At 41.7% G+C, this 10,023-nt stretch overlaps 2 protein-coding genes across 5 annotated transcripts in view; both read right to left on the reverse strand.

The window, feature by feature from the left end:
* The window catches only part of wnk4a (WNK lysine deficient protein kinase 4a), a 37,082-nt gene extending 32,548 nt beyond the window's left edge, over positions 1 to 4,534 (reverse strand). The window contains exons 1-2 of one of the 4 annotated variants that reach the window (XM_029527384.1): positions 3,941 to 4,534; positions 3,090 to 3,837 (exon numbers count right to left, since the gene is read on the reverse strand). In XM_029527384.1, the coding sequence (XP_029383244.1) occupies positions 3,090 to 3,710 (621 nt within the window). In that variant the 5' untranslated portion in view covers positions 3,711 to 3,837; positions 3,941 to 4,534. Of the gene's footprint in view, positions 1 to 3,089; positions 3,898 to 3,940 lie in introns of those variants that run through there. The other 3 variants (XM_029527382.1, XM_029527381.1, XM_029527383.1) reach the window with 3 other exon arrangements.
* Positions 4,535 to 4,703: 169 nt separating this feature from the next.
* vps25 (vacuolar protein sorting 25 homolog) lies at positions 4,704 to 9,739 on the reverse strand. Its single transcript, XM_029527385.1, has 6 exons — positions 9,647 to 9,739; positions 8,245 to 8,390; positions 7,468 to 7,521; positions 7,253 to 7,341; positions 6,280 to 6,355; positions 4,704 to 5,531 (listed from the first exon to the last, which is right to left on the reverse strand). Exons 1-6 carry the CDS (start codon positions 9,691 to 9,693, stop codon positions 5,419 to 5,421), a joined length of 525 nt encoding a protein of 174 aa, XP_029383245.1. The 5' UTR covers positions 9,694 to 9,739; the 3' UTR covers positions 4,704 to 5,418.
* Positions 9,740 to 10,023: the final 284 nt, after the last annotated feature.

The following is a 10,023-nucleotide window of genomic DNA, read 5'->3' on the forward strand; positions in this document are numbered from 1 at the left end:
ATAAGTGACTGATCAGCATTTTGTATTTGTTGCAGTTTTGTGCTTTGGACAATTAAATTGACATGAGGGCAATCCAACAGGTTTAAGAAACTTGTTATTGAGTACATGAATAGAAGTGGGAGGGAACCATACAATGGTTCATCTATTTTTTTTATTACCTTCACATTCCCTTCAAAGCTCAGTCTACCTCGACTAAATTGCACCTGAGTCACCTGTGGGCCTGTGGGGGAAGGGTTGCCAGGTAGCTGCCGCCTGGGAAAGTTTTTGTGTCATACAGTAGCAGGCAGTTTAAAATGTAAAGCCATGTGTCTTTATAGAGCTAAAAGTCTTGATGAATCCAAAAGGACATTTGCCTCTCAAGGAATGACAACAAATAAAAATGTCACAAAAAAGAATACAGCGAACAAACTGAAAAAAATCACAAATTTAAGGCAGATGAAACTGAAGAGATGACATCGCTCAAGGTGACAATACCTTTGAGTTTAGGCATTATTCACAAATTCATCACATCGAGTTGCTATGTTGCAGTGTTCTGTCAGCTGATATAATCAGCAGACTCCTGATATTTCAGAATATAGTTTGCAGGGATTCTGCAGTCTGGAAAAGGAAAAACATGGCGGGACAAAGAGAGTAAGCAACAATTGATTTTTAAAGCTCAACAAAGCTCAACTTTCAAAATAATTGAAAGTTTAAAAGATCTGATAAAATATTGTTATGCAGTAAACAGGATATGTTGCCCTTTGGACACCAAAGGTTTACAATTACAACATTGCCTCAATGACTCCAAACATGCGTTTGGCATTTCTTTTCCTTTCAGCTGACACACTGTATAAACTGGTAGCGGTATATTTATGATGAGCTAAAATAATATGACCCCTGCAAAATATCAGTCAGCCTCTAATCCCCTTTTAGCAATGCGACTAAGTGTGCATGATTTTGTAACAATACAGGCAATAATTGTCACATGCACACAGAGAAACCCCCGGAGAGAAGGCTATTTAAGTTCTATATAAATCTTATTTCCTTAATGCCAGCTTTTGACAGAGGAGGATGTGTTCAGGCTCCATACTGTGCCAATTAAAGATTAAAGGTGAGTTATTACTATGTCCTCTATTATATTATTGTTAATTAATGCAAACATTTGGTTTGTTTATGAGCCGTGACGTGAGTCCAGTCTGGGTTGATGCTGAGTTGGATGGGCTTTGGTGTTGCATGTCAAGAAAGGATCTAAATGCTTTGTTTATTCTTGGTATGCTGGCACAAGACGTTCCTGTGGGCACCTCCCAGACAGACCTGTGCCCAATGCAACACTGACTGTGTGATGTGCACATGAGCAGCAGGAATTAGGGCTAATTTAAATGATATTCTGAATAAGTGGGAATCAGGCGAGACCGATGTCGGAACTTCCTCTCTATTTTGAATAGCTGATCTGAGATTGCATCTCAGGCTGAATAATACATAGTTAAAAGAGCTTAAGGCATTTCTACCTGACTTGTAATGACGCACCTTCGACTGCTGCTCCGTCAACATTACAGGAGTGATTTTGTTTAGCCATCAACAGGAAGCTTTTGTGTTCATTTCAGCAATCAGGGACGCATGAGGAGGACAGGTGGTGTCTTTGGTGGAGAAAGAGTTTGTCTCTTTAAAGTTAACTTATCGCAACAGTAACCATATCAACAATGGCCACCTTCAAGCCTATCAGGAGTGATTAAGGAGCTTAACTGGGCTCAGGTCTCAAGTAAAGAGATGAAATAGCATGCTAGTTTCCATTATGGCCCCCAAAAGGGCTGAGACACAAAAAGTGTCTCAGCGGCTGCAGGCGCTGCTTTAAAAAGTCAAAGATAATGATGAACCCCTGCTTGAATCCAGGGTGTGTTGTAACAGTGCAGGTGACAGGACATATGTGTCCACCAGAGCCTGGGAGGAACCGCGTCCCCACCTCCCCCTCAAAGACACCTGTTGTGCAAACTGACATGCAGGCTCCCCACCTGCTGGTGCCGGAGCTTTGAGCCTCGGAGGCAGAGTCACTTCCCCCCTTGATAATCCCCGACTGTCTGGGCTCAAGGCTTCCTGCAGATTTTTAAATGCAAAACATAGACTACTTCTGTGCATCTTTCACTGAGCAGAACGGCTATATCGTAAAAAGACTTCCATTATATTAAAGATCAGACTGAAAATAACTGTAACCAGCAGGTATGAGGTTCAGTGCCAGTGGCACAGGGTTCAATTTGGGATTTTAAGAGTTGCAGCCAGTCACTGATACCGATGCACGTCACACAAACTGCAAATGTTAACGGTTGAGTTAAAGCTTAAGTCTTTAAATCCCCCGCTGTGCTATCAAACCATGTGAACAAGAAGGGTGGCAGCTGCTACCCAGGCTGTTTGGCATCTACGCGCTAAACACTGGGACATCGGAAAAAACAAAAAGTGCTGACACCTCAATAGTTTTACATCAGCACAGAGAGAGAGATAGTTTCACTCTGATGTTTGCATGTTACATGTGAGCTCTGCCAAGCTGGATACTGCAGGTTGGGAGCATTTCAAAGCACGTATGGCTCTATCACCCCACACAAATACTGACGGGGGATCATTGCAGCCGGCCCTCTGGTGGTTCTTAGCCCACACGTGAGGCACTCTGGGAGCCAGCCTCGGTGTCACCGGTTGGTAATGAAAACAGAGATTAGAGGGGATCACGGTTGGCTGAGCGGTTCGGTCGGAGCTGACTGCTGACAGGATGACCCAGGTTACTGCGAACAGGCCTGACACAGTCCAACTCAAGGTCAACAAGGAATAATGTGCAATAGATTAGCTTCTTCACCATCAACAATGATGGCTGGAGGAGGGTGGGGGGGGGGGGGCGGGCAGAGGCAGGAAAAGTAGGATATCAATTTACATAGCAGACTTAGCTTTGATGCTGGTGAAGAGAAGTGGAGTCATATGAAGTGTAAAGATGAGGGAGGGGTCAGAGTCTTTTAATCTGAAATTAACTACTGATATAATTACAAACTAAACGTGGTTGATCAGCTGCAGTTTCCATCCAAACATGCAGCTTCAGTTCTAAAGTGAAACACATAAACACACCATCCTACCTGTAGCTCACACCAGGCCACCTCCACTGTGGTCTCCGTGTCCAGACCTTTGTACACCGTCTTGAAGGACCCCCTTCCGATCTCTATGTTGAATTTGAGGTATCTTCCATCCGGTGATGTGGCCACTGCTTTGGTCTCCACGTCCTCCTTCTCCTCCTGCTCCCACTGAGTGTCAAACGTGATGCGGGACAGGATCTTGTGCTGTTTGTTTTGGAGCTCGTTTTCAGAGTCCGAACTGTGGCTGTCCTGCGCGCCGGATCTGGGCACCGGATCCCATTTGCCGTCGGGCTCCTGGCTGCACGGGGGCGTGTTGGAGCTGGTCCCCGGGCTGGAAACCGGAGACGGAGACGGCGGAGACTCGTCGGTTTTCTCGTCCTCCGCTCTGGACTCGGGCAAGGTCGGGATATTCTCAGCGGACCAGGACAGGGCTTTGGACAGGGCTCCGGAGTAAAGAGGCGAATCGATGTCCATGCTGATCTTCTGCAGCCCGTAGGAGTTCCTCCGTGCGCCCAAACCGCGCGTCCTCAGCACGGACGGCACACGGGACAAGCAGTCGTCGGTCATATCCACAGAGAGACCCGGGAAACCGCGTCCTGGGATCTCAACTTGTGCGTGTGACATGGCAGCGGGTTTCAACGCCTTCTGGATTCAGAGCCTGAATGTGGAAATGGCATCGGAGGCGATAAAAGTTTCGTTACTTTCAAGCCCAGCGTTACATTTCCATGATGTCAGCGCCTTTAAACGAGAGCTGTTAGAATAAAAAAAAATAAATAAACAAATAAAACTAACTTTGACCAACCGAGCTGCCTCTCACCAGCCAACTTTATAAAAGACGGGGAAATAAAACGTACTTGCTCATCACAGCCGCTGTGGAGAGAAATATTTCATAGTTGTGGGCAGTAGTCCCCGTTGCCCTCTCCTCCTCTCAGCCATAACCTGCCGGGGAAGGACGGAGGTGCCTGTTATCAACGGAGCACCGGAGGGCCGTGCGTCCTGCGCGCCGCCGGTGCGCGCCCCCAACTCCGCCCCCTCGGAGCCAAGTGGACGAGCCGGAGGAAGCAACAAGTCAGACAAACTAATTTTCTACAGAGGCCCTCACTATTTCATCACCATGTTTTCCTCCTTTTATTTACTTTTTATTTATTTTACCCGGTGTCAATTGTTTTTTGTTTTTTGTTTTTTTTCCGCAGGTTCTGTGTCCAAGTCCATCTTGTGTTCATTCCAAAGGCAGCGGCAGGAAGGACTGTCTAATTGGCCCCCTCCAAGGACATGACCTCCTCAAATTAATTTGCATTTGAGTAAAACCGATTAGTCATTTCACTGGGTGATTTTTCTCAATCTTAGCCAACCTGTTACCAGCCAAGGACACGCAGGGCCACAACCTGCTCTGCCAGTCATCCAGTCATCCAGTCACTCTGCACAGCTGCAGTCACAAAGCAGAGAGCACATCCATCACTGTGTAGTTTTGGTCTGCAACACTCCGGGGCGCTGTTAACACCTTCCTTCATTCATTCATTCATTCATTCATTCACATCCTCCAGGGAATATTCAAGGAGAAACTTCCAACATAAAAAAAAAAAAAGAGGCAGTCATTCTGGAGAGACATGACAGAAACACAATTAACAAACTTCTAATTTATTCTCCTATTGGATATGAAAAAAGAAAATTGTAAATAGAGAAAGAGAGGATAACAGGAGTGTCACAGTAGCTACTGCACAACAATAGGATGACGGTTATCTTTACATGAAGTCCACTATTATTACACTCAGCTGAGTCAAGCCAGGATCGGTGGTCCGAGTCTCTCTAGTGTTCCTCCTTTGGAAGCATTTACTCTGAAAATAAAACAACCCCCTGGTGTTGTGTTTTGGGATTTCTTTGGAGCAGAGGAATAACAGCCGAGCAAAAGTCCAGAGCTAATTATACCGCAGGAATTTTCTTAACAGGGAGAAATTGGCATAAAACTAGTTTTATTTACATTAAAGAATGAGTAAAGTTACAGCCTGTAGGGAAAGCCCCTTAAAGTTTTCAGATATGATACGATTTAGTCCCCTGATAGACGCATTGCATGTTTAAACGGCAACAAACGTTGCCTGTGACACCTCCAATGCTCTTTTCCCCAAGCAGACATAAATGATATTGGTTCTCTTCCAAGAAGAAAAGGCTTTGAAACTGGGCGAACCAAAAGGCAACAACATTTACAGGACCAGCATCCTTTGGGGCGGGCAATGAGGTGTACGTTGTGTAGCCTTAAATGGCTACATCTTCTAATTTGCCTGTAAAGTACAATATGAGGGCTCCCAGACAGAGTGTGTGTGATTCCAGCACCGTTTCAGAAGAACTTAACACCTTTCCCATCATCCATTGTGATGATCTCGGCTTTGCCTTCTGTTTGTAAAGCCTGCAGCGAGCGAAGGAGCATCCAGTCCTCCAGACCATGGAACTCTGGGAAAACAAAGTAAAGTTTATCACATAATAACAATAACAGAAAGAAACTTTAATTATGTAGCACATAAAAAACACATTGTGTCAATTCAAGGGCTGCATCCTTTGGAAGCTGCATTCAAAGACTAAAGTGCAGGAGCCTGACTGGACTTTCCCATTTCGAGGGCTCCTTCAACCAATGTGCCCTCCTTTTCCTGATCCAACATATCCCAAGATTCATTGTTTGGCAGTAATATGATCACTGTGCAAACAACACAAACAAAGTGCTGAAGGATTTGATTTGGGTAAAAGGTTTTGCTCAGTTCAACAGATACAATTGTAAAAATCCTCCAACCTTACAAGCTCTAGTGTGTGTGTGACAATGTTACATGTTCTCAAGGTGTCAGAAACCAAACTTTATGACGCAACATTAAAGGAAGGAACAGCTAGACCATCTCCTTCCAGTTTGGTCTTCTGAGTCTACGACAGATACTTAAAAAAAAGTTTCTAGATCGCTTCCTCTAGCCTTTGCATCTGGACAAATTTAATACAAGGTGCTTCTAACATTTCTGTCCATAAGCCAAAAAAAAAAAAAAAAGTATGCATTACTTCATTAATTCATCATTTAAGGGAAGTCGGTGTTTCTTCCATTTTGTAAATTTAATGAACGTAGACTTTAACGAGGTCTGCACTTAACAGTTGCTAAGTGATTTTAAAAAATATGTATATTGATACTGATCGACATTTTAGCTTTGTAATGGTTCCATACCTTCACCTTCTGTGTCATCACCATTGGACAACTCATAAAGTGTGAACACAGAGTTGACCATCCCATTTTTGGAAACCTAAAATGTCAGAAAACAGAACAATAATCACATTCTGGAAAAACATAAAAAAAAAAAAAAAAAAACAGGTGGGTGAGATTTGGAGCACAAGTATAAACAGAGCTTTCAAAGGTTTGACAGACTCAGACAAGAAGCATGCTGGGTTCATGGTAAATCAACCAGCTGAGACTTACATATACATATGCATTTATATACACACAAAAACACACACATTTTATGTATTGTCATGTTTTGTGCTTTGCTCTGCTCCACTCTGTCCTCTGCTGTGTTTTGATTGATTTATTTTGTACTGAATGCTCTTTACTCTGATAAATTCTAGGCAATTGTATATTCATAACTGGAAAGCTGATGCATGAATAAGAAAAGTACCTGACTAAGGACTAATTATGACTACGATGATCCTGTTCTGATAGTGACAGACATTAACAGTAGCATAATGTACAACTACATCTATTCAGTAAAGTGAGTTAAGGTGAACTGTGATGCATCAATGTCCTTGAATGATCAGGTTTTGAGTTGTATTAAAATTATATTTTGATAGGTGAGTAAAGAGACAACTTGGCCACTAAAGACAATAACTTCTGTTATGCATTAAAGATATTTAACTATGGAATAAATCTGCAGCCATATATTAATTTCATACAAACTTTATGTGGCTCACAACACACTTGTCTTCCTGACACACTTGTCTGAACTCTCTGCTGAGCCACAATTTGGTTTCCTTTGTTCGTGAAAGTGGTTGTTGGTTTTATTTTCTGACAAATATTTTTAGCTCTCTCTTATTTATAGCTCTAAAGAACATTTTCTGCTCACCATTCATTCTTTATCGGCTCCAAAAATGATTGGAAATGACAGACAGACAAACAGCACAGGGTGTCTCTTGGTGCCATGACTCACCCACTGGTAAATTAACTTGCCCCACTCCTCTGGTCGTCTCCACATGACTAAACATCGGGACTTGTTTTTATCCAACCACTCAAGGTTGCCTGAGGTCAGCCCAAAAACAAAGATACTGCAAGTTCAATACTAATAGAATAGAATCGCAGTGGGATGATGACATAATGATTCTTAATCTCCACTTAGCACAAACATCTAGACAGAACAAAATTTACCTTTTTTCCTCAGTTCCTCAAAAACAACTTGAATTGCTTCCATTGACAGTTTTCCTGGAGTTCAGTTAAGTGATAAATATTTGAATTTCAAAAACCCACTTCTCATTTTATGTTTAAAGAATGAAGAAAACCTTGATTTACCACTGAGAAAATATAAACAGACCCAAAGAGGTTAAAGGCTTTCAGTACGAATATTAACATGCTCACCCATCCTCTTATCTGATCTCTAACTTCAGTTGCTACATATATTAGCTATACCTAAACAAAAGCAATATGGTCAAATAGAACAGCCATGTTATAAATCCAACCTCCATGACACTTATGTTTACTTTAACTCATTGTTCGAGAGGCGGTGATTAAACACTTCCCTCACTACACAATACCTTTTGACATCATAACATTAAACAGCCTCCTACATGGTCAAGTTCAATAAACCTCTTCTTTCATAGCTGGTTTACTGCAGAATAGTTTTTTTAGTTTGATATAGATCCATTCAATAAAATGGAAGCCGAATTGAATTGGTCACCAAACTTAAGAAACAACTGAAGATACACATTCAATTCAATGCACACAGATGGCAAACGCAGCTGGCAACGTGTGTTTCTCTTATTATCACCGCAGCATGCCTCTTAAAATGGTGTCTCCTTTTGTTCACCTTTAATTAAAGACTTTAATGATTTCACTCTACAATCCTTTGACTAGCCATTCCAAAACATGCTGCATAATGTTAGGAAAATTTCTGGCCATGGCTTAACCTCAGGTGGCCTTTAGGGATACGCTCTATCTTCTTGTTGTTGAACACAGGGCTTTCCTGAGCTTCCATGACGTCCAGGGTGTAGAGCTTGTGATGCCGGCAGTACGACAGAGCCAGGGAACACCATGCCGCCAGCTGTTTCTGTCTCGTGTCAACATTGGGCTGTAGCCTGTCAATGATGAGATGAAGACAAGGCAGAAAGTACAGTTAACAAAAGGCAAACAGAAAGCCAATGGCACAGAGAACACCAGACAAGACACAGCCTACCTGTACATCTACTGCACATTAAAAGAAAGAAATACGGCCTTCTAAACTTCCTAGATAAATAAATGACTTCATCGCGTGTCAAGCTTTACCTTCCTTTGTCTATGTTTGGAATTATTTTACTGACAACACAGCAGAAATGAGATGGAAAATCTTTATCTCACACTAGCCTAAACAATACAATCACCATTTTGGAAGAAGAAGGATATAAAACACAGTTATCACATATTATCAGTGATATGTATGACTGACGTTACAACTGGAACTTGAACATGTCTTTCAATGACACTTGTTAACTCTATGCAGCATTTACAGAAATTTTAAATGGTCGCCAGTGTTAAGGACAAGACATGCCAATACTTGGTAACACTGCACAGGAAATGATTATTCTCGTTTTATCTAATTGGTTTTCCAGAATTTCAGCACTGAGGTTTTCAAAGTACTGTCAGGCTTAGTAGACGTACACTGTTTCACATTTATAAAGCTGATAAAATGAAATAATCACATTATTGTTCAGTATTGCACAGCACAATGAGAGGAGCCTCACACACGGCTTGTAAAGTTGAATCAAGTTGAATCACGGAGGTAGAATTTACTCCTTCGTTATAAATGTTATTTATTACAAATACATAAAGAATTGTTTCAACTGAGTGTATCTAGATATTCAAAATAATCCAAAAACACCCTTTATCCACAATCTGAACACTTTTTATTTCGTTGTTCTTACTTATCTCCCCATCTATCTATCTATCTAAAAAGTCTATGTATTTGTACATTTAGGGAGACTCACAACTAAAAAGGATTTATCTTTTTTAAGTGGCAGTCTCTTCCAGCACATCACAGACTCACATTTTCTGTCAGCTGTCAGTCAAACCTGACTGGCCAGCTACAGCCAAAATGGTTATCACACATAACAGCCATTCATAATTCGACGTGTTTTAGATGTTTGAGGCTTTAATAAGATGCTGAATGAACGCGACCTCCGCTGTTAGATGAGCTTTAGAGAGCCGCTCGGTCTGTAGATCCACTTCCGTAGCTCTTCGGCTTTTAGCTAATTAGCCGGCTAACATGATGCTAGCGCCCAAATTAAATTCACTTCAAACTCAGTAAGTTGTGGACAGTGGAGGTAATTCACAAGCTTCATAAAAAAAGCCGACTCACGTAAAGAACGGGGGGAAATTGTACTGCCAAGGCCACTCAAAACTCATTTCAGTCGATACGATGTCCACAGCTGACAGCTTCCGGGAACGCGTCCACCCGCTGAAATGTGTCCGACTAGCAACAACGGAACACAAACATGCATTAACAAATCACAAACACAAAATGACAAATATAGACACATTAAATAATTATCCCGAAATATTTAAAGTACACATGTAATTTGATGATTTTTGGTTATTAAATGTATACTATAAAACGTCCTGTAATGCAGGACTGAATTTGGAATAAATCAGTTGAAGCAGCAAATTAAATTAGGAAGGAAAAAGAAAAGGATGTTAAAAAAAGGATGAGTAGATGAGCAGTTTTCATACTTCAAA

Source organism: Echeneis naucrates, chromosome 19 (genome assembly GCF_900963305.1).
Source record: "Echeneis naucrates chromosome 19, fEcheNa1.1, whole genome shotgun sequence".
Classification (NCBI taxonomy): Eukaryota; Metazoa; Chordata; class Actinopteri; order Carangiformes; family Echeneidae; genus Echeneis; species Echeneis naucrates.

Excerpts from the sequence above, each read along its gene's own strand:
- vps25 (XM_029527385.1), bottom strand. The coding sequence starts at position 9,693 with ATGAGTTTTGAGTGGCCTTGGCAGTACAATTTCCCCCCGTTCTTTAC. Across the intron at positions 7,522-8,244 it reads CAACAACAAGAAGATAGAGC|GAAAACTGTCAATGGAAGCA; the intron begins GTATCCCTAAAG and ends ACTGAACTCCAG. Across the intron at positions 5,532-6,279 it reads TGATGACACAGAAGGTGAAG|AGTTCCATGGTCTGGAGGAC; the intron begins GTATGGAACCAT and ends TTGTTTTCCCAG.